Here is a 24,602-nt window from a genome sequence, read left to right on the forward strand (position 1 = left end):
GTGTAGTTGAGTAAAATTCACGCCTATTGCAGTAGAAACCTAAAGTACTGTCTAAGACTGATAAAGTAAGATATTACAACACTGAAGATAAGAAGGACATTAACAAAAAAACAAACCAACTTTTACCCTAAGTAAGAAGGATGTAGGTATGGACCAAATCACCAGAACTATAAATAGAAACTTTTCAAAGTGGTACCTTTTAGGGAGCAAAAGTAAGATGAGGCTGGAAAGCACTTCTCCTTATCATAAATCCCTGAGGTGTGCTATTTATTCTTCAAGCAGGTTTTATAATATACTGATTCAAAAATAAGTAGTATGATACTAATTTCAGTTTCTACTAATGCCATCCAGTATGGTTTTGTCCTTATTAGGATGAATGAAACTACTTTCTAAACACTAAACATTTCTAAATCCTCTCTGATGCTATTATTTTGACATAAGGGCAATACTAATTGCTCCTAAAAAGCCAAACAATGGTTATCTTCTCTAAAAACTGTATTACCTAAACTTGGATGTCAATACTGTTATTTGAAAGATTACATAAGGCAATCTGGCTAAAACTAAAGAGCTGTTACTTCAGTTCCAAAAGCAGGCCAAGGAGATTTATAAACACTCCTACCACCCAAAAATGGACGCTTTTGCCTATAATTTATATGTTAAATGGATTCAAGTTTTGTTCCCAATGAGATGCTCAATGTTAATAAACTCATATATTTAAAAAGGGCTCACCATTCCTTGGCAAACTTGAATGCCCTTGGAGAACTTTTCCAAAGCTACCACTGCAATGGTACAATGTTTGCTACACCCACCTGAGCTATTAAGATTTCTTTTCATTGAGCAATCATTCAGAATTTTTTTCTGGCCCGCTTTATTTGATATCATAATATGTACTTCTCTTTAGTCATATTAAAGAAATTAGAAAATATGGGCCAGGTGTGGTTGCTCATGCCTGTAATTCCAGCGCTTTGGGAGGCCAAGGCAGGCAGATCATTTGAGGCCAGGAGTTCAAGACCAGCCTGGCCAACATGGCAAAACCGCATCTCTACTAAAAAACAAACAAACAAAAAAACAGTGGGGCATGGTGGTGCATGCCTGTAATCCCAGCTACTCAGGAGCTGAAGCATGAGAATCACTAGAACCTGGGACACAGAGGTTGCAGTGAGCTAAGATCATGCCACTACACTCCAGCCTGGGCGACAGAGCGAGCCTCTGTCTCAAAAAAATAAACAAACAAATAAATAAATAAATAAGAAAATACAGCACCATCAAGGGACTGTTTCCAAGTCTAGGTTCTAGCTAATGAAACCACATATAAAACAGGTTTTGAAGAAAGGGCTTGTGATTGAGTTTAGATTGTGTGATATTGGGGTAAATCTCTTTTCACATTAAGTGCTTTGTGGACGTGACTCTGATGGGCGTTATACAGTCAATAAAATATTAGCCCTTCCTGCCCCCATCGTGGTGCTCAATAAAGGCTGGTTGAATTCAAAGCCCAGCCTCCTCAACCTACTGGTGAATTACGTGAAAGAATAAACACTTTGAAAATTGACATGGCCTGCCGGGCGTGGTGGCTCATGCCTGTAATCCCGTCACTTTGGGAGGCTGAGGCGGGTGGATCATGAGGTCAGGAGATCGAGACCATCCTGGCTAACACGGTGAAACCCCATCTCTACTAAAAATACAAAATATTAGCCGGGCGTGGTGGCGGGCACCTGTAGTCCCAGCTACTCAGGAGGCTGAGGCAGGAGAATGGTGTGAACCCAGGAGGCAGAGCTTGCAGTGAGCCGAGATTGCGCCACTGCACTCCAGCCTGGGCGACAGAGCGAGACTCCATCACAAAACAAAAACAAAAACAAAAACAAAAACAAAAAGAAAACTGACATGTCCCTGCAGAATCCCTCCCAGGTTTCAGGAAGCACAATTGTTAAGGCCCAAACTGCCAAGCACAGCTTTCCTGAACCTTGGTAATAGAGGCCTTTTGTGCCGATCTGGAAGATTAGACAGTTTATAAAGTATGATATAGATTATCTGGCCAAGTGAGCTGCAGAACAATTCTAAAGCCATTATTCCTCTTTCTAAATAATTCTTCCCTTTGAAAGAGTTAAGTCATTTTGCTTGCAAAAACTAACCATTTAACCATTAATCATTAATTGTATGTAATTTTTCTTAACTGATTAAAAATACTGATTTTATTGTTTTCTAAGTCTTTGCTTTAAATGTAAGAAAAAAATGGATTAAAGTACTACGTGTGACTAGCCAGGTATTTTTAAAAATTGGTTTAATGCCTTTTACCGAGTTGGGAAAAAAGAAACCCAAAAACTTAGTAAAAGCCTTAAAAAAAGTTCATAGCTAAAACTGAAACAAGCCCAAGAAGTGACTATATTTGCATAACTTGATCTGTACGTGGAAAAAAATTCTACTGAAGACAACAATGGAAGCTTATCAAATCAGAATTTTACATAGATTTTCCATAGCCCTACTAATGAATACTGACTCATTGGTCAGTTATGGTGAAAATTTAATGGAGCTCTAAGATAAGAAATGCATGAATCAGAGTGTGTTTAGCGGTTCCATTGCTTCGGTATGAAAACTGCATTAGGCATCCAGCTTTCCTAATGCTTTCTGAGACCAATTCTAGAGCACTGTAGTAATTAATCCTTCAGCATTTCATGTGGAGCCAGACTCTGCCACTGAATTAAAACCCCTTTTATTTTGTCCCAGTTGTGAAAAACTCAGACGTTATGTAAAGTTAGGATTATTGGTTGCTTAGCTGGTTTTATATTTTTCAAGATGGCAGTTAACCTGCAACTGAATCTTTTCCAAGAAAATGATCATCTATAGGATGAATTCTAAGGCAGAACTGAAGGTACTAGTAATACTACTTAGTGAAGTTGAATCTGTAGAGGGTCAATTACTGTCTACAATTCAGAAAAGTATTATGCATCAGAGAGTAAAAGTCTGAGGCAACTCTGATTTAAAGCAGGGTCCTCGTTTTACCCTTAAATCCTAAGAATTTTCTATTCTATTAGTAATGTGTATGCTTTTGCTTCATGAAATTTCACCTTCTACAATTGGTTCAAAGTGCTAGCTAATTTTTCAGATCCGTTCACCTGTTTCAAAATGGACGGAAACTGATAGATTGAACAGTTGTTATAAATTATTTAAATGCTAATCTTTTTAAGTAATGCTGAAATTAGGATCTGCTTTGCCCTCTTCATGAGAAATGATTGCTTATTAAATCACCTCTCGATTTCTATAAAGTTTAGCCTTTCAGCTTTCTTCTGAGGGTTAGGAGTTTCTTTTCGCCCAATTTCAAATTCTTTCTTACATTTAATTTTCAAAATGTACACATAAGCTAGAAAATTTGAAAAATACAGAGAATAATGAACTTCATGTTTTCTTGTTTTTAAAAAGAATCAATTTAGTCTGTATATTCTGTAAGATAATTTCCAGTTATAGAAATATACTAGTCACTGGTTCTATCTATCCATTCATCCTTTCATTTGACACACTAACAGTGATAACAACAATGAATAATTATATTAATAAGCAGTGGGCATTCCTAGAATATTTACTTTTGTTCCAGAAACTCTGTTGAATGCTTTACATAGGCTATGTCATTTATTCCTCTCAATGATGTATATAAGTATCCCCATTTAACAAATGAGAAAGCTGAGGCACAGAGAAGATCATAACTTGATCAATGTCAAAATGAGTGACTGGTGATCTAATTAGTCTAATGCCAGAGACCATGCTTGGTGGCCATCATCTATTCTTACAATCATCTATTCTGCCCTCTGAATATATTTGTAAAACTACCTAGTTATTTCAGTTTGGATTGAGTTTTTAGACTGCCAGCTCTCAATATCCATACATTTTCATGACACTAGTTTGTCTTAGACTTTCTTCCTAGCACTTACTTCAGACTATGACTAGGATGATCAGATAACCTTTTATCCAACTCAGGACATTTCTGATAGTGAAAAGGGCTGGGTTGGTAAGTGTGCTGGTTCACACTTACTAAAACCCAGCTGTGAACTGGAACCACCCAGACACAGGAGGACATGGTATCATTCTAACAGGACACTAGGATATCCTTTCTCTGTTCCTAGTGCAGAACACAGATCCTCTGCGGGCAAAACTAGGTATATTGTTCAATGGCCCCAAGATACCTCCTTTATTTTCTCAGGATCTGTTTTCTGGACAATTATTTTTCTTTTCTCTGTTACAGAGTAGAAAATTTAATAAGCAACCTAAGAAGAATAAAATATTCTAATATTCCTTTAGAGCTGATTAGCTATGAACACAGAGGCACATTCATTTATCACAGTTATAGTACAAGTATAAAATGACCTGTACCTTTAATAAGTCCTTTTTCTTGCAGAGTTTTCAGGGAAGGTCTTCGGGTAATAAACTTCTTTAATCTGCTTTTAACTCGATTTTTGTCGCTTGTATCGGAAGCACTGTGATGCAGTCTGAACACTGAAGATTTAAAAAAATCAGAGGCTTTCGGTAAATTTCTCCTTTATGATTATTACTTTATGCAAATCTGAATAGAAAACAGTAGTTATGAAACAACTACCTGAATTAATAGCTCAGGCTCTTCTGTCTACAACAAGCCATGTGAGTAAAATTTGCCCACATGAAAGTATTAGTCCTGTTGTTGCAGCATGAATGTACAATGAGAATGGGATTAGTTCCATATATTCACAATTTATTTTCACTTTCATTTCCTTATATTTAACATAATCTTTACATGGATAATTCCATGTATTTATGCACAAAATTATGGTCAGAGTAAAGAAAAATTCATCTAAACTACAGGAGACAACTCTTTAGCATTGCTGATTTAAATTAAATATGATTATATACCATCCCTAGCTAATGCAGACATTTCTGGAGGTCCTGCTTGCTTGAATAAACTTGTCAATCTTCTTTTCTATATTAACCTGAAGTGATTTATTTTTCTGAAGCAGGTATTTCTTACTCTCCTTATTGATGTATAATTACTACCAGTTCTATGTGAAATTCAGAAACATAATTTGCCTCAAACTTTTTCCATGTCTTCATTAGTCCCCTCTCCTCAGTTTCCTATTCTCAGATTTATCTTCAAAGTCAGGTGTGTGTAAAATTCACTCCTGAACAAATATTTGCTGAATGTCTAGTAATCAGGCTCCATGCTAAAAGCTGTGAATTCGGGGATGAATATAATACATAAGGTCTGGGTTTTCATTAAGCATAGTCTAAACACAGCCAAGATGTCTTCTTCCTCCTCCTCCTCTTATTTTTAGACAGAGTCTTGCTCTGTCACCCAGGCTGGAGTGTAGTGGTGTGATCATAGCTCACTGCAGCCTCAACCTCTCAGGCTCATATGATCCTCCCACCCCAGCCTCCCAAGTAGCTGGGACTACTGGCTACACATGACTAAAGTTTGTTTTTTTGTTGTTGTTGTTTTGTTTTTTTTTTTTGGTAGAAATGGGATCTCACTTCATTGCTCAGGCTGGTCTCGAACTCCTGGGCTCAAGTGATCTGCTCACCTCAGCCTCCCAAAGTGCCAGGATTACAGGTGTGAGCCACTGTGCCTGGCCCAAGGTGTCTTATTATTAATCACAGATAGTAATTTGTTGTGTCTGTAGATAAGATATATATCTTAACTGAACGCACCACTGCCTTCATTCAGTTGTTGACATAATGAGAGGGTTTGGGATACTTTATTAGGTATTCTTTTTAATAAATATAGATATGCTTTTGAAAATCTACCTGGTCCAGGGAGTGAGAAACCTCTCTATAACTGGCAAAGTAAGGGAATTTTTGCATCCTCCTTTCCCTGCCTTTGACTACAAAGCAGGCTCAAACTTGAATTAGCAAAATGGGGAATTAAGGTGAAGTTCAAGACTGAGAATGACAGAAAAAGAAAAATATCCTGCTTATCTCCTAGCTGGGAGAAGGGTGGAATTTTATTTTTCAATTAAAGTTTGGATTATCACATAGGACTAGGTACTGTAAATTACTAAATTGAGACAATTCTTGCCACCTGAAAATCTGTAATACTTTATATTACTTTAAAGTATTGCTTCCCAAATTTTGTACTATTGACATATTAGGGTAGACAATTCTTTGTTGTAGAGGCCTGTCCTCTGTGTAGGATATGGAACAGCATCCGTGGTGTCTACCCACAATATGCCAGCAGCACGCCCTCCTTATTTATGACAATAAAAAAAAATGCCTCCAGACTTTGCCATAGGTCCATGAGGGTGGAGGTTGGGGTACAGAATTACTTCCTGTTGATGATCATTGCCTTAAACTGATTGGAAAAATTATAGGGCCATCTGAAGTTCTCATTTATCGGTGGAAGGTCTATCTATACATTGAGAAAATGTAAAAGAACTCTGAAAAGAAAAATAAATGTCTATATATCTATAGCATATGTGTGTATGTATATATACACAATCTCATACATATCTACCATCTATCTATGTATTTGTCATGAGCTATCTATTTTTTAAATGAATTGATAATAAAAGTACAGTGACTATCATGTGAAAAAGGTAGACAGCTTCCCAGCTATTGGGCTCTTAAGAATGGACACAGGGAGGACACCACCACACACCAGGGCCTTTCAGGGGGTGGGGGCAAGGGGAGGGAGAGCATTAGGACAAATACCTAATGCATGTGGGGCTTGAAACCTAGATGACGGGTTAATAGTTGCAGCAAACCACCATGGCACATGTATACCTATGTAACAAACCTGTACACTCTGCACATGTATCCTGGAAATTAAAATTTTTTTAAAAAATTAAAGTAAACTTTAAAAAATGGGTACTATAGGTCTGAGAGTTAACAGATGCCCTCAGCTCTTAGGGTAATTTAGGCAGGACCAAGACAGCCTGAGTCCTTGTGGCAGTTGTACTGTATATTCTTTGGCTATGAGCAGTTTCCACCAGTGTGTTATACAAGTATGATTGTCTCTGTGTATCTCAGTAGTTTGAAAAGCACTGCTTTAGACTTGTGCTATCCAATGTACTAGCCACTAGTCACTTGGGGCTATTGAACACTTGACATGCAGTTTGAGCCATATGTTGAAATGATAATTTTTGGATATTTTCTGCTAAATAAAATATCTTATTATTTAAATTGTTTCTTTTTGCTTTTTAAAATGTGGCTACCAGAAGATTTTACATTATACGTATGTTTCATGTTGGACAATGCTGGAAGATAATAAAAAATAAACACAAATTGACCACCTACTATATACATGGCAGTGCTGGGTTTAATTGTTGTGGATAACATGTATATGGCCTGTGTAATTATTTATTTTTATTTTTATTATTTATTCATTTATTTTTGAGATAATCATTACCCTGTCACTTAGGCTGGGTTGCAATGGCACAATCTCAGCTCATTGCAACTTCCACTTCCCAAATTGAAGTGATTCTCGTGCCTCAGCCTCCCGAGTAGCTGGGATTACAGGCATGCGCCACTAAGCCTGGCTAATTTTTTTTTTTTTTTTTTTTTTGAGATGGAGTCTCTCTCTGTTGCCCACGCTGGAGTGCAGTGGTGTGATCTCGGCTCACTGCAACCATTGCCTCCTGGGTTCAAGCAATTCTCATGCCTCAGCCTCCTGAGTAGCTGGGAGTACAGGTGAACACCACCATGCCCAGCTAATTTTTGTGTTTTTAGTAGAGATGGGGTTTTACTATGTTGGCCAGGCTGGTCTTGAACTTCTGGCCTCAAGTGATCCACCCCACCCCCAGCCTCCCAAAGTGCTGGGATTACAGGTGTGAGCTACCACGCCTGGCCTAATTTTTGTATTTTTAATAGAGATGGGGTTTCACCAGGTTGGCCAGGATGGTCTTGAACTCCTGGCCTCAAGTGATCCTCCTGCCTCATCCTCCCAAAGTGCTGGAATTACAGGTCTGAGCCACCATGGCCGCCTGACTGGCCTGTGTAATTATAATGCAGCACAGTAAGGAGTCAAATGGAAATATAAGAGATTAAAGGATCTAAGAGGAGGGATTGACCTCAGGTCATTTTGGAGAAATATCAAGTGCCCTGAGAACCCAAGCAAACAAAAATTGCTTTTACAAGACCTTGAATATCAGCCATTAACAAATTCAAAATTGGATAGTTGGAAGAGTCATTCTGAGCATCTTAACAAAGTGTGTTTATGTGCTATCCTAACAACTTTCCTTCTAGGTCCAGTCATTGCAGTGACCACCAGTCATGTATGATCTGCTTCAACTGACAGCTGTAGTCAAAGTCCCATAGGTCTGTATTCTAGTGTTGGAGACTGAAGAAACACTTAACATCCTTCAGAATAACTCTGCCTCAGGGCAATTTTGGTTTCAAGTCCATCTTTGGAATGACACAGAATAATCAATCTAAGTTTTCACAGGTTACAAAAGTAATATTTTCGATTTCTGGTCTCACCTCAAAAACCTTGCCATTTCCCACGATAGAATACCAAGAAATGCAGGGCCAAGCACGGTATTTTTTTTTCTTCCATTTGGAACTAGTAAAAACGATGCCATTAGAAAGTACTTTGCAAATTAAAATATACACACATGACGTATAAATGCTAGATTATGAAAATAATTACGGTGTGAGTTATATCTTTTTGAAACTCCCCTAGGTATTCTGGTGATAGTATTCTTAATTAGAGAGATATATATGTATATCATATTGTCTTCAATACCACCATCTGGCTCCACATGTGAGAAATGCGTGTAAGGTGCATTGGTTTTTCAAAGAAAATGAAAATATGTTTTTAAATGCTTTATCTTGTTTCCTTCTCATACATACTGAGAAACTAGCAGAGTCTTGGACATGATTAGACAGTTTTTAACGTAGCCAAACTCTCCAAAGTTGGCTCTAATGATTACTTTCCTGGAGACAGACTAGAACGTCAACTTCCATTTCCTGATGCCGTAAATAATTGTCCTCAGATGACAAGTCAAATTACAAGGCCTGTGCCATCATTCATTCCACTCATTTTGTTCTAAGAAGAGTTATGTAGAGGTTGAAGTCAATAGATGACTATAATATATAGCATACTTTTTATTAACCAAATAACTCAAAAGCACTACAAATACAAAATAAAAATGTTAAGAAGTGCATGGATATAAAGCAAGGTCCATCACTGGGACCCTGTAAACAGCAGTAAAAGTCTTTGAATATCGTGGTTTACAAATCTGATTTTAACAGCCAAACTTATAAAACAGTTTACGCTTTTCTGTTGTCAAGGGAGAAAAACTTGCCAAATTGTTCATTTTAAGTAAATACAACATAACCAATTAAGGAAAGCAAAATTTAAACACATGCCTATGATAATCGGGACATAGTTTGCTTCTGATTTCACTACTGATTTTAACAGAACAGTGTTCCTTCCATTTTCCCACAGCACCCAAGTGACCCCACACATACTTTTAGAAACTTGTAATCACACAGTGCAAATAAAAGGACACTTTACTGGAAAATACACAGTGTGGTACAATAATCCATCATTTATGAAAAATAGAATTCAGCCTTTTCTTTTCCCTCAGAGATTCAACTACTTTTTGAGGGTGAAGCTTCCTGCAGTTTAAAGATTTATGTTAAGCCAACGAGTAGTTTTTTTTCCATTCCCACTTTGAGTTTTTATTTGAAAATAAATAGAGCCAAAAGAGATATGGGTTTAAACTCTGAAATATTTAATCTGATTTGCATAAGAGACTAGAGCAATCACTCTTAATCCTAGGTATTTTTACCTCCATAAACATTAACCTTAACCTGAAATGTACTACCTTTCCAGGTATTCTAGAATTTACTTATATTTCCTTTATGTTTTCCTCTGCTTTTCCCATTGGAGATCTTTTCTGTCAAGCCTGAACAAATAGAATGCTTTTCAAAGACTGAGAATTTTCAATAACAATAGGCAATTCAAATCTCAACACACAGGCCAAAGGCATTAGCTTTAAATACCATTCTTAACCAGTTGAGAGACTTAATTGGTGCTAAAACTGCTCTCACCAGAGGGGAGTTAGAATTCTGGGCTTTCTAAGATGTTAGGATAGTGGGCTTTCTAAGATGATCTTCAGTTAATAGTATTACATATGAGAATAGGCATTAGCCCAACACAAGTTTTATACCTGACACAGCTATTGTGCTATTAAAAATCACCTCTAGAGCTACGAATGCTTACTGTAATGGGTGCCCTTAGTATACTTATTTTCTCACTTTAGTAACAGGAAGGGGAAACAATGCCCTCTGGATGGACGATGAATATCTACTCCGATTTAGGGTAGGGGAACCACAAAAGAAAACCCCCAAATCTTCCAGAATTCAACGGTTTGGATAATATGATCCAAAATTGTGCATCTGCCAGAACATCTCTTTCTGGGGACCTTATTTTGAAATACCTTCTTTTCCTGCCAAACTGCTGTTCTCGCGGTATTCCCATGTTACGATTACATGTTGTTATTTTTTTTTTTTTGAAATTTGGAAGTGCTGGGACAGCCAACATTTCAGAAATGTTGCTAAAGGAAAGTGCAGTCATTATACTTCAGAAAAGCTATTACACACAGCTTTCTACGCTACTTGTTCTCACTTTATCAGTGAGGTTTGACATTGAGATCAACATCAGTGTAGGTAGATAGTTTTGTTAGCAGCTAAGAGCTCTAAACATTTCAATTCAATTCCAAAAGGACATCAAGGGCAAAGCTGGCAACAGTAGCTTTAGTGCCATCATCTTACCACACTGCAGTATTCAGCGCACGAAATCAAAGAAAAAAAAAAGACAAAATAAGGTTATGTCAGGCTCTTAATCCCCAGAGGTTCCAAAACTCTTCTCACACCATCATAGGGATTACATAACAAAGTACTGAATTATCTCCACTCACATTTTCCAACACAAACTTCTTGTATTGGAATTACCCTGCTTAACTACTTTCCAAATTACATAAATAAGAGCACCTTATCCCAAATTGATTGAAAAAAAGAAATCAAGTTTATTACATTTCTTTCCAGCCTCCTGTTGATTCCTTTCCAGGGCATTCACGCTTGTGCTAATTCATGGGGCTGTAATAAATACTGCTTTGCCTTCCCCAGCCTGTGGTTTCAGAGCTCCCAGAACTTTGCACATAACTCCCTATGTCAGAGTGGGCAGAAAGGGTAAGTTTGGGCTTAATGTACTGTTGGTCATTTAATATCTCTTTTTTTCACTTGCTCAGTGTAAATAGAAGTCATAATTTCAAACCCCAACTTGCAGCCTGAAAAACTAAGTTATTGAAACTTTAAGTGACTTGCTCAAAACACAAATCATGATTAAATCTGGAAATAATTGAAAGAGGGAATGCTGGGCACTTTAACTGCAGTGCTCGGTTTTAACCACTTAATTCCCACTTAGACATTGTGGAAATATAAAATAGACAATTAGATTCATAACAGAAGGGTGTGTACTCATCATCTATTCAATGATTAATATTCATGCTATCTACCCATTTAAGGAGAAGTGAAAATTCATACAATGAAAATGTTTACTTTTAGACTGCATTATCAACTTTAAGTAGTTAAATCTAACCACATTTTTGCATTTTTGATATCAATCAACAGCTGGCATCTACTGTCAATTCAGCCATAGGAAAATTTCATGGCTACTTTTCTCAGGAATTTATGTATCCATGTCTTCTACTTCTAATGCATTTGTCTATGATGTAAATTCTTCACTGTCTTTTCATGTATAGACTTAGTATTTTTATTTTGCTCGTAATACATCTTAGATGTATCTACATTGATAATGTATTTCTATAGTGTAAGGCAGGGTGTTTTGTTTAAACTCTTTTTGTTATAGCACTTAGCATAGCTTTGGGTTTCATAGTGAGTACTTTTAATGGTAATAATGATGATTGATAACTTCAATCCCATACTGCAAATATTAAGTATACCATCACAATGTTTAATTTCCCTTCCACTATAGATTTATCTGGTTTCTTTTTATAAGTCAGAGTTTAATGACTTTTTTTTTTTTTGCGTCACAGGTTATGAAAATACTACATTTTCAGAAAAACAATAAAAAGAGGGAAAATATACCTAAACAGCAAAACCTATCTTGTATGTAGAGAAACACAATGACATTTTTTTTCCTTAAAACAAAATGAGATACAGTGTAAAATGTAAAGATTCAGATCATTTAGACATTCTTCTATTGACTATATATTTTAACTGGGCTTCTTATGACTTGATATAGTGTCAGTAAAACTTTGTCACTTGAGAGCTGTTCAAAACTTTGATAAATTTGCTAATAAAGTAAGTGGTTATTGAGCTAAGGCAGTAGCTGATATTGAAAGCTGAATTACTAAAAAAAAGAAGAAAATATCATAGGGCATCAATCCACACAAAGGGCACTGTGAAGCAGAAATATGTTTTCCATGAGGAAAGATTGTATATTAAATACAGGAATGGGTTCTCTTCTAGTGATAGAAAACAGGCCACAGCCAAATCAAATGAGAAGAGCCTTAAATATAAATGTGAACATCAGTCCATAAAAGAGAAAAAAAAAAACCCAAAAAAGAGTTGTAGGCGTGGTAATTCCACCAGAGAGGTAATAGCCTCTGCCTTCTACGAAATTAACACTTAGATTTCCGCAAAAAAGTAAGTCAAGTTGGAGAATAAAACACATGCATATATAAGAATATTGGATATTTCAGTACTGATGTATGGACTCAGATTCTGAACCATCATTAGCAGTATTTCAGTTGAGTGGCATTTAAATACTCTTTCCATGTATACATACATAGTGAGAGCTACCACTGTATATCATATGTACGTATTTGTTTGCACATTTGTAAAAATGCCTGTAAAGATACATTCTCAGCAGGTATAGAGGGGAGTAACATATAGTAACTTTGAGGCTTCTTTTTTAAATCTCTAAATTCCTGGACTGTGTGTGTTACAATGTATCTTTAGTAAAGAATATGCTATAATGTATCCTTAATTTTCCAAACAAAATTTTCAGCCAGGACAGAAAAACATATATGACATGTGCAGGTAGTTTGAGAAATGTCTTAAAGCCAAATAATCAATAGTTAAGAAGTGGGAAAACGTTTCTTAGATTATAAGTTATACATAATTCTTCTAAAATAGTCTTAATTTCCACTTTTGCTAGACAATCAGATTATTCTAATGTCATATTTATAATAATGACTAATATTTTGAAGTTATTTGCTATATAATAAGGAATTTACTAAGCACATTGATCTCATTTAATCCTTATCAATATGGTAGGTTCCATTATTATCCATTTTACAGATTAGAAATCTGAGGTTCAGAGACGTTAAGCCAAGTAGCAAATCAGTGGCAGAACCACAACTCAGGTGATGTCTGATTCCCTGCCCTAAGGCCCTGCCTGTCCATCTGTGTGGCAATGCTGTCACCGTGTCTAAGGACATAGAGAGTTGGTAATGTCCCCCACCCCCTTGCCTCACCATACTCAAGTACTTGCAACCTAAGGTCTTAAATCATCTGCTTTACATGAACTGATTACTGAAACTATCCATGTGGTGTGTATCATTGTACGGCTGAGAGAGAAAAAGAGTCATCTTAGGTAAGATGAGTGAATCATGGGACAACAGTGGAGCTGGTGGCTGAATACTCTCTGGATTGCCAATAAGAACAGTTGAAGAATACATCTGGGTAGGACAGAACTGTAACCACCATGGACATGAATTGAGTTCTGCTGCAAGGATGCATACTGGGCAGAAGACAAATCACTCACCATGCTCCAGATTGCTCTATGCAGCAAGACAACAATGAACACAGAAGGAGAGATGTAGGTGGGAATTGGGGGTTCCTTTCAGGCAAAAATGGCTAGCAACCTAGCTGTGTCTTTCAGTTTTACCCCTGCCCTCACACAATCTTTTTCAGACACACACTTAGCCCACAACAGTGTAAGTGAATACATTTACTTCTGCAAACTCCTTAGTTCTTCTTTCAGCCAAACCGGGAAATCCCATTCTTCTCTATGCACAATCCCAGAGCTCAGAGGCTTGTTTTGTTCCTGGTTGCTTCACATGAACTGAGTGTAAGAGTTCAGGATCAGGACTTGGGGAAAAGCAGATAAGAACCATTGATGTGCTTCCTTCCAATTGCTAATGCCATTTCTTTCTTTTTTCTTTCTTTCTTCCTTTTTTTCTTTTCAAGAGTGTTCCTTTCTCTCCTACCCATTCTTTCTCTTTTGAATAATATAGGCTTTGGATTTTGAATTCCAACTCTGTCACTTAACGTTGTATCTTATTCAAGCTATGCCAGTTTTTTGTGCCTGTATTATATCATCTGTTAGATGGGGATAATAATATCCATGCCAAGGATTTTTGTGTATGTTAAATGTTCTGATATAGGAAAAACATCCAGCTCAATGTCTAATGTATAATACATATGTAGTTAACAGAAGCAATTATTAATCTTAATAGATTAATATTAATGATTAAAATATGATTAATAATTAAAATATGATAGGCATCCTGCATCATCACCACTGTAATAATCATTAAGTTTACAGAACAGGTGTATAAAAAGGACCCTTCTCAGCCTCCATCCCAGTGTCTCTCACTTTTTCAACATTTACTGAGCATTCACTATGCATCTGTTGTTATTAGATTAGACCCTTAGCTGCTGTATATGTGTGTGTGTGTGCGCGAGTGTGTGTGTGCGCGAGTGCGTGTGTGTGCGAGCATGTGTGTGTGTGTAAATGATTTGGCTCTCATTAAAAAAATGCTTGTATACTTTCCCAAGAGTTACCTGTGATTAATTTCTGCCAGGTAGAGTGTATTTCAAGACTTTGAACATGTGCTAAAATCATTGGGTTTTGAAGAACTATCCATTAACGACTTTCTGAACTGTGACAATGGATATTGACAGGGCTTGTCAGACTAAACCACTATTGATTGGCTCACATCATGTGTATAGCAAAAGCAATTTCTTTCAAGTGCTTCTTCCTAACTGAAATACATTATTGCAGCCTTCCTCTCTGTTTATTATAACACCCAAGCTCATCGCATGTAACACATCCAGCAAAAAGGTTTCACAATGAAGCAGCAAACAGCAACATAGAAGTGAAGGTACTTAGCAATCCAAATACTCTTGTACTGTTAGTTGCTATGTGTTTGCAAAATATTGATTCCTTGCAGAATCTTTGTTTTTATTTTATAATCCTCTTGAATAAGGAAAGATCATGGACTAACAGAGCTTTGCTATTGTTTAATGACCCTGTGACTCTCACGGTTTCTACTCCTGAAAGAAACTATTTTAAGTATTGTGTATATGTTTAAGTTGTGGGAAAGAAAGTGTTTATGTTGGGTCAGTGCTCTCCTGCCCATAAACACATACAGCTCCACACACACATATGCATAGGGCTGAGTCTTTTCCCAAACCTTAGAATGTTTTCTTCATTATGTGACTTAAGCCAACTTTGGGCATATGCTACATATTGTACAGTTTTATTATTAATTTGAATTTGCATTGTGCCTTTCTTCCCGAGGGGACACGGTTCTTACTGAAACAGTACTCTTACATAACAAAGAGCATTCTCACAATACCCCCGTGAGTAGGAAGAATTCCAGATTTATTTTTTTTACTTGAAAATATTATTATTAAACATGTTTCAAAGAAGTCTTTTCCACAAGTACTAGGGGACCATAGCTCAGGCTTCTTGGAGTGTTTCAGAAGTACCCCAGAGCCCAAAGAAACTTCAGCAATAGTTTTTATCCTTTAAGAAGCCCCAAGTTTACTGTATACAAGTGCCTGGAAAAAGCAGAGTATTCCTAAATTCCAAGGGTAATTCTCAGGGTATTCCTGAAATTGGCACCCCTCTAAAAATGATTTTTCTCACCCACATGAGTCACTTTTGATAAAAACAGGGGAGACTCTTGGTTAACTCCAACAATGCTTTAATTAAATCTGGTGTGGTGCTGCCAGTTTCTCTCCCATTCTGAGCATGCCTTGCAATTTAAAGGAAAATAAATTGCATAGGAGGCTGGCAAATGAGAGTCGAGAAAAATGTATCATCCCTCAAAGCCCCTCTAAAACTGCAGAGTTCCAAGTTTACTTGAATGTTCTAGACAACGATTTCTCCTGAAATAAGGATTCCTTTGGGTCTTGTCTCTGGCTGTAAGCTATGGCCCAGGAGGATGGCTGCTCTGGGCACCCTGGGCTATGCCCTTCCTCTGGCTTCACCCCTTTGCCATGGCCTTCTTACCCCCACATTCCCCAGCTGTAAGACAGGTTCCTGGCCTGGGGCCCATGCTCTTGGCACCCTCTGTAGGGCCCACTGTGTCTTGAGGAACAGTTGGTTGTCAGAGTGGTAGCCTCCCTTGCCTTTTTCAGGACATCGAATATCCGGAAATGTCAGGCCAGAGTCAGTGAGTCTCTCACAGAATAGTTTTGTTGGGACAGAACCCTCTATTAAAAGCATCATTTTGACATAAGATTTAAGCTATTTGCTCCAAAATGTGCGTGCGAAGCACTGATGCCCTCCCCCACAGGAAGTGTATTGAAAAATGCAAGGGGTGCTCTGAGCAGATCTGAGGATACAGTATGTCGTCTACGGCTAAGTGATCAGGGATAGTGGGGTGGTTTGTCCTCACAAATGCTGACAGACAGCTGCAGTTTGCAGCTGGCAAGGAGCTTATGCTCACTAAACAAAGATCTAGCTGGAGCCCGGTGAATACTTGGCTCTATTGCAATAATCATAATTCATAACATACATTTCTAAAGAAGGAGAGAAAACTAGGAAAAGCCCCACAAAGATCCACATCATTCTGACACTTGATGTGGTCTGGATATAGGTTGTTTTATGTGTTGTACATTTTGAAATCCCTCTGGGTGCTGTATGGTGACGGTGGTCACCATGTGGGTGACAAATGGAACTACTTTCTGCTTCCAGCCACCCTTTTGGATTAACTCTTCCTTCCATTTAAAAATTGTGATGGGAGATTTACTTACTGCCAAAACTCCAGTGTTATCCCAAATATTTTACTTCTTTCCTAAATGAGTTAATTGTAATCAAATTGCCAAGCTTTTTTCTGTTGTTGACCGTCAGATAACCCCATTCTTGGGCACAGTTCATGTTGGAGTCTCAGAAACATGAAATATTAAATCTGGAGGGAACTTGAGAGAGCATGGAGTGAATGCGCCTAGCTTTTCAGATGAAGAAAAAGACGCCCAAATTGTTTAAGTCATTTGGTTAAGGCCACGTAGTAAGAAATAAAGGTTCAATCCAAATTTCTTAATCACCATTTCTGGTTTTCTGTCAGCACCTCTTTATGCCTCTCTAATCTCACATTTAATTTTAGAGAAACACTGTTCCTAAATCCAGAAGAATGTTCCAGAAGAGACAGTTCTGTTGTTCGAGGTGCCCACTACTGGCCCAATTCTTCCAGTAACCAGGAATTTTAGATTTAAATCTAAATGCAGTAATTGCCATCAATTAATTTTGTTTTATCCTACATTTTTTTAAGAATTGGGCAGTTTTGAATATAATATGGAAATATATTTAAATTTGTATGCATAATTATGCATAATAACCTGAAAAATACATGCCTCAAGGGTGGGGGGTGATTACAGTAGCCTTCCTTTTGACATGTAGCAATGCTAAGTGTTTTGCTTTTATCCATTTCTTTAACTTTTGGTAACCTGAAATCTGTAATAGATTATTATTATTTGGGGTTTTGAGTCTTCCTTTTCCCTGGGGGAAGAGGATTTTGTTGCTGAATGCCAGGACACCCCTACAGATGCAGATGTCACTGAGAAGAGTGCCTGCTGGATATAATTTCCATGTGTTTCAGCCTAAGCTAGGAGGGAATATAGAGGATTGAGCTATGGATGGGAAAATTCATTTCGCCAAATTCCAACCCCTCTGAAACTTGAACTTTTGGACTACTGAACGGGCTGAGATTTTGGTCTTCTTCAGGCTTGTTTACTCTTGACAAAATGGAACTTCTGGTCTTGGAAAAGAAAAGTCTTTGGGTTTTAAAGGCCTCCAAAAGCTTCTTGAGACATTAAGTACCTCTTACATAAAATAACACAGTGATGATTTAAGACTGGAGGAATTGGAAATGCACAGATTAAATGACCTTTAAAATACACATAGGTTTAAAATCGAAAGGAAAATGCACTTAGCAAAAAAGCATTTGGGATTTATTTCTAAAATATGGCTGGAAACATTAAGCAAACTCAAAACGAGGCAGTGCGCACACATCCTCATTTTGACTTAGAGATCTACTTTAAATAACACAACAGATGTAGTCATCAGCATTTATTCCAACAGGGACACTGTGAATGGTGAGAAAGACACGGTAAGACATGGCTAATAACAAGAACTACTGTCATTGTTGTCCCTTAATCCTCCAAACTGTCAAAGCAGAACCAAGAGTAAAAGAGAAATATTCTGGCAGGATCTGACTCCCTCCCCATTTTTGTCAAGCAGTTCAGTTAGGAAATATCCACCAGGAAATATTTCCTTCACTTAGTCATCAGAAAGAAAGTTTAGCTGTTTGCACTCTGGCACAGCAGAAAAAAGAAAAGGCCACCTGTGAACGTTAGTGTGAAAACACGAACAAGTGCTGGGGAATGCAATGGCTAAGGAAAGCAGAGGGGGACAGAAACATGGAGCACGGGTGGGCCCTTGCAAAGGAAAATGGAAATTTATTGCTCCATTGCAAGTCAATGGCCAGCTGAGAATTTCTCTGAGTCATGTGATGATTTGGCAAAAATATTTCTTTTCTCATTTCATGGCCACAAGAAATAAAATGTTGTTGGAATGCAAACTGGCGGTGAGGCTGAAGGTGGGGTGAGGTGGGTCTTCACGTTCTAGTTTGGAGTTTAATGGTGGTTCCTACACTGTCTGTCATCAAGCCTAGTATGTAGCGGTGACCAATAAAAATGTTTAATAATTGAATAGTATCAGAGCAAGATGTATGGTGGAAAGCACACAGGCTTGCACATTAAGAGATCTAATTTTGAGTCCTGGGTCTACCACTTAGCAAGTGTGTGACTTAACTTCCCTGGAGCCCAGTCTCCTCATCTGCATAATAAGGATAAAAAGATCTTGGTGCCATGTTGCAAGGATTAAATACTATGATGTACAATATCACAGTGCTTTATATATACTCAAGTAGATTACAGTCCTCCCCTCCCTTCCTCCTCTTCATCATTCCCCCCATCATCATCATAATTTACAGCTTTCACTAGATTAGCTGAAAAGTGAGTTAAATAGAGATAGTCCTTAGGCTTTGGGAGCTAACAATTAAACCTCACAATACTGATGCGTCTAAACAGAAAGAGGATATGAATAATTTAAGAAACTTGGAATAAGTATATAAAAATTAAATTAAGCTTACATTAATACTAGCTCTCATTAAAGAGTCATGTTCATATTGAATAGGAAGAGCCCTAGGAATCGCCTGTTGAGACAGTACATTTTCTCACACTTTTAACGCATTGCATACCCAATTCTCCAACTGCATGAATGTTTATTAATTGCAACTTGATAGCAATAAATGTACTGGTAGTATAAATCTCCCTGGTGAATGCATGGTGTGGGTTACTACTACCACTTCTCCTAATAATAATTTTAAAAAAATATATAGAAATCTTTTATTTTATACACCTTAATTTAAAATTTATGCCATGTCTACCCAAACAGAAATGGCAGGAGGTCTGATTTGATAAATGTGGAACAATGTTACCTTATGTAGTGATGATAATGATCAGAATTGCATCAGATGTATATCCCATGCCATGTAGCCTTAGGACACACAATTGTATACTTTGATAATCACAGCTGAAACATCTTTTACATATTAAAAATATTTTAACACAACACTTGATTAATTGCAGATGGAATGTCAGCTCTGGGGAGAATCTAAAGATCTAAGGAACTGAGTTGTGAGTATGGTTGGGGGTAAGGAAGTAGGTTAGTAGGCAGGAGACCCTTTGCTTTGCTTCTGCAGGCCATAGGGTAATTTCCGTCACTTTTCAGATAGATTAGCTCTGAGCAGCAGAGTAAAAGATGGGTCCTCAAAATGAGTGTCTCCTGGGTAAGCATTCAAACCTGTAGATGGAGGTGATTGGTTACACTTCTTATCAGTCATTCATCCTACTCCAAACAGATTGGTCTTCCTGCTCTTTCTTGAGCACATCCTGCCTCAGGTCCTTTGCACATGCTTCTTCCTCTGACCTGAACATTCTTTTCTTAGACATCCACATGGTAACATACCTCACTTCCTTCAGGCCTGTCCCCAAACATTCCCTCCTCTCCTAGGTTCTTTCTCTACTTAAAATTGTAAGTTTTCCCCACTTAGGAGCCCTCTATCCCCTTTCTTTTCTGTGTTTTTGTTTTTGTTTTTACTTTGCTAAACATCACTATCTAATATGTATTTTACTTCTTTTAATAATATCTCTTTTTTCTTCTCTCCCATTAGAGAGGCTTTCCCAGAGCAGGATTTTTGCCAATTTTTTAATTACTTAGTTTTGTAGAGACTCTAGTCTCAGTTCTAGAGACTCTGGTCCCAGATAATCTTTAAGCAAAAAAGTGCTCAGTATGTGTGTGTATATATACACAAACAAAAATAAATGCATGCTCTCTATGTATATATATATATGTGTGTATATATACACATATACACATACACATGTGTGTATATATACACATGTGTATGTGTATATATACTCATATACACATACACATGTGTGTGTGTATATATACACACATATATATGTGTGTATATACACACACACATATATTCATATCCTCTTTCTGTATCTATACACACATATGTGTGTATACATGTATGTGTATATGTGTGTATATATACACATGTGTATCATATACATTTATACACGTGTATATGTGTATATATGCACACGTGTGTGTGCATATATACACACATATATTCATATCTTCTTTCTGTATCTATACACACATATGTATATGATACACGTTTGTATATATACACACATATGTATATGATACACGTGTGTATATATACACACACATTTATGAGAAACATGTGTATATATATACACACATATATACACATGTACATACACATGTGTATATATATACACACATAAATATACGTGTATATATATACACACACACATAAATATACATGTGTGTGTATATATATATATATGCGAAACTGTTTGGAGCAGGATATATATATATGCCAACCTGTTTGGAGTAGGATGAATGACTGACAAGAAGTGTAACCAATCACCTCCATCTACAGGTTTGGATGCTTACCCAGGCAACACATATATATACACATATATACATATATATATACACATATATACATATATATACACACACACATATATATACACACATATGTATATATATACACATATATATACACACACGTATATATGTACACATATATATACACACACACACGCAGATATATATGTACACACACACACACGCTACTTTTATGCTATTTCCCAGAGTGAAATATATATATATAAAACAAAGAATATTATGAATTCCTTTTTTAGAAAAATGAAAACTCTTAATCTCTTGTTTCTAACATTTTAAACATTTATGGAAAAGCCCTATGCTCTAAGAAAATAAACCACCTAATGTTTTATGAAGAAGGGAACTGATGATTGGTAATTATCACTAAATGACAGTTTGAGTTTATATACACAACAGGTCTTAGAGGAGATCCAGGCTCTCAGTTCCCTTTTTGTTTTTTTTTCCAAAACCTTGAACACCTAGAAAGAGTTGTAGTATTTTTCTCCTTATTGACCTATTCACAGATACTAGTGCCAAATCATGTTGAGCTCTTTCTTAAAGAAAAATAGAATACATTAAAATAAAAAAAGTTAAATGTTTTTTAAGGATACTTATACATCCATGGATATACTGAAATTATTCTAAGTCATCTTTATCATTGGCAAGTTGAATGGAAGACAAAGGAAAACATTGTAAAGATAAGAGTCCTGCGTGACTAATGACAATAAATAGGATGAGGATGATAAAGAGAATTCTCTGTATCTGACAATTACGGAGAGAGAGAGAGAAAAAAAAAGAGAGAGAGTGAGAGAGTCAGATTGAGGTTCTTGGAAAGGGTAGTCCAGCATGTGGCTGAGGTCACAGACCCCTAGACCAGCACTTTCCATATAGAAATACAATGTGGGGCACATATATAACTTTAAATTTTCTGGTAGCCACATTAAAAAGAAATAGTATTAATTTTAAAAATATATTTCACTCAATCTATCCAAAGTATTATCATTTCCCCATGGAAGCAATATAAAATTTGTTAATGAGATATTTCATATCCTTTTCATTGTACTAAGTCTCTGAAATCTTGTGTGTAAGTCATACCTAAAGTGGATCTCAATTCAGTCTAGCCACGTTTCAAATGCTCAGTGTTCGCATGAGGCTAGTAACATTCTTATTGGATGGTGCAGGTCTAGAGCAAGCCTCTGGGTGTCATGTCCGAACTTGCGTATGTGTCAATACAAAGAACTGGCCCACTGGAGCTCGCGTGTGGGGCATTGCTACAGTTGGCACAGTTGCCTGACTCAGCGATAGGCTCACTATGGCAGTGGGCAGGGGTGTATAAGAAGAAAAAGTTTTAAAATGTATTTGTATCTCACATCGGTAGAGCAGGTTGTACAAGTTGCATTTCATTCTTTTATCTGCAATCATTAGGTTTCTGAATTTTAGTATGCCTATTTTCAAGCGCTGCTTTATTCTAGCACGCTACCTGTGAAATTTCACTCATGCTAGTCATCTCTCCATAATTATATTTATACCCAGACTTTAAAATATATCTGTCAGGTGTGAATGGGTCGACTACAGGTTCTCAGGGGTCCTGGGTATTTGAAGTTTATAGTCTGTGCTTGAGACAGTTACAAAGCTTCTAAAGTGGCAATGCTTATCTGATCCTTTCTCTTATTACACAATATTTTATTCTTGAAAACTCATGGCAAAGTAAAAAAATATAAATTCTCATAAAGGGTCAGTTTCAGATGATCTATTTTTTAATATGGGAAAGGCTGGATAGGCATTGTCTGGTTACAGTGCATTCTCCAAATCATGATTTTGGTCTGGGCAGAGAAGTTAGAGAGACAGACATAGTGTCTACTTGACTACAGAATAGACTGGTTTTGTCCAATTTGAGGTTTGATTTTACTTCTTCATTGCCATATATTTAGCTGACTTGACTGTACAATGATTTGAATAGACTACTGATTTTACTTGTATGCCATTTCCCAGTATGAAATCAATTCAAATAGTCTCAGCCACAACTTATTCAAACTCAGAAGTATGTACACCTCTTAACTTTTACAACACACACACACACACACACACACACTCTCTCTCTCTCTCACAAAGAAACCCATAGCAACCTATGGGCTAGGTGAGTTATATTGTGCTATAATCTCTAGGATTTAATTATAGGGCAAACAATCCTTTATGGCATCAAATACAAGCAAAACAGATTCTGAGAAAGCAGTTTTATTAGTTGAATAGTAATAATCAATATCCATTTCTAAAAGGTTTATGAAACCCTGGAACCAGTTCTGAAAACCACAGCCATATTCACCTTATGTTCACAAATGAGTTGCAGCTGAAGCTTTCAGTTTCAGCTTTTTTTCCCACAAATGATTTTGTTCTTATTGAAAATAGTCATCAGAGATCACATACATGTTCATCTTTAAAAGTCCCTAAAGGAAAAAAAGTTGACTACAAACAGAATTCCATTTTAATATTAAGAATAAGAGCATGTCTTAAATATGATGAATAAGATGGAAATGTTGCTAGAAAAAAAAAAAACAGAAAAAACTTGTTCCCATTCCCCTTGAAATTTTTAGTGTGTATACAAGTACTTAAAATATAAACTATACAGTAATTGATGCTATGAAGTAATACACAATCAAACAAGGCACCCTATGGCAGATTGTAAACTTCATGTTTTCCAGCTTTAAGGAAGCAAAGGTCTAATAAACATGAACTTAAACTACAATGAACATACTCAAATCATTGTTAAAAAATAGGTATTTACAACAATAAAGTGGTACTGCTATGGCAAAGATAGATGAACTAAGCTTAGATCTGTGCAATATAAAAAAGGAAACAATGATTATATAGTACAAATAATTTTGCTGTAATATGACAGGCTAATGACTTAAGTGCCCAATATCGTCATTATGGTTCTGAACTCCATGTGCATTAGCAATAAAGACTCAGTAAAACTACTGTATAATTCATATTTTTGCATGAAAATCTTGTTCTTCTTTTAAAACAGTTGTGTCTATAAGATCTATAAGCCTAAATGGAGAAGTTAATAACTTGAATTATGTATTATATCTATGTTGTCATCTAAAGATATTCTTCGGGAAATTTCTAGTCAATCCTTATGATGGAAGCAGACAAGAGTTTTGGGTACCTGGGTTTATTTTAGTATTTTTTAAATCAGTAACAAATGCTTATTGGTTATATTGATGCATTAATTTATTGCACATATAATTTCCTGAAGATTATACAACCCCAAACCAAGTACTGTTAACATTTGTGATCAATGCATTTTAATTTTCTGGAAAAACCCAAATAA

The 24,602-nt window shown here is 36.6% G+C and overlaps 1 protein-coding gene and 1 long non-coding RNA gene across 2 annotated transcripts in view; one reads left to right on the forward strand and one right to left on the reverse strand.

Moving 5' to 3' along the window:
* ARHGAP15 (Rho GTPase activating protein 15) overlaps positions 1–24,602 on the reverse strand; it is a 639,510-nt gene that overhangs the window by 277,254 nt on the left and 337,654 nt on the right. Inside the window, exon 9 of the mRNA XM_003822828.5 lies at positions 4,360–4,482. Coding sequence (XP_003822876.1) covers positions 4,360–4,482 — 123 coding nt within the window. The remainder of the gene's footprint in view (positions 1–4,359; positions 4,483–24,602) is intronic.
* The window catches only part of LOC117979348 (uncharacterized), a 277,618-nt gene that overhangs the window by 80,299 nt on the left and 172,717 nt on the right, over positions 1–24,602 (forward strand). The window lies entirely within an intron of this gene.

The sequence above is a fragment of the Pan paniscus genome, chromosome 13 (genome assembly GCF_029289425.2).
Source record: "Pan paniscus chromosome 13, NHGRI_mPanPan1-v2.0_pri, whole genome shotgun sequence".
Lineage (NCBI taxonomy): Eukaryota > Metazoa > Chordata > Mammalia > Primates > Hominidae > Pan > Pan paniscus.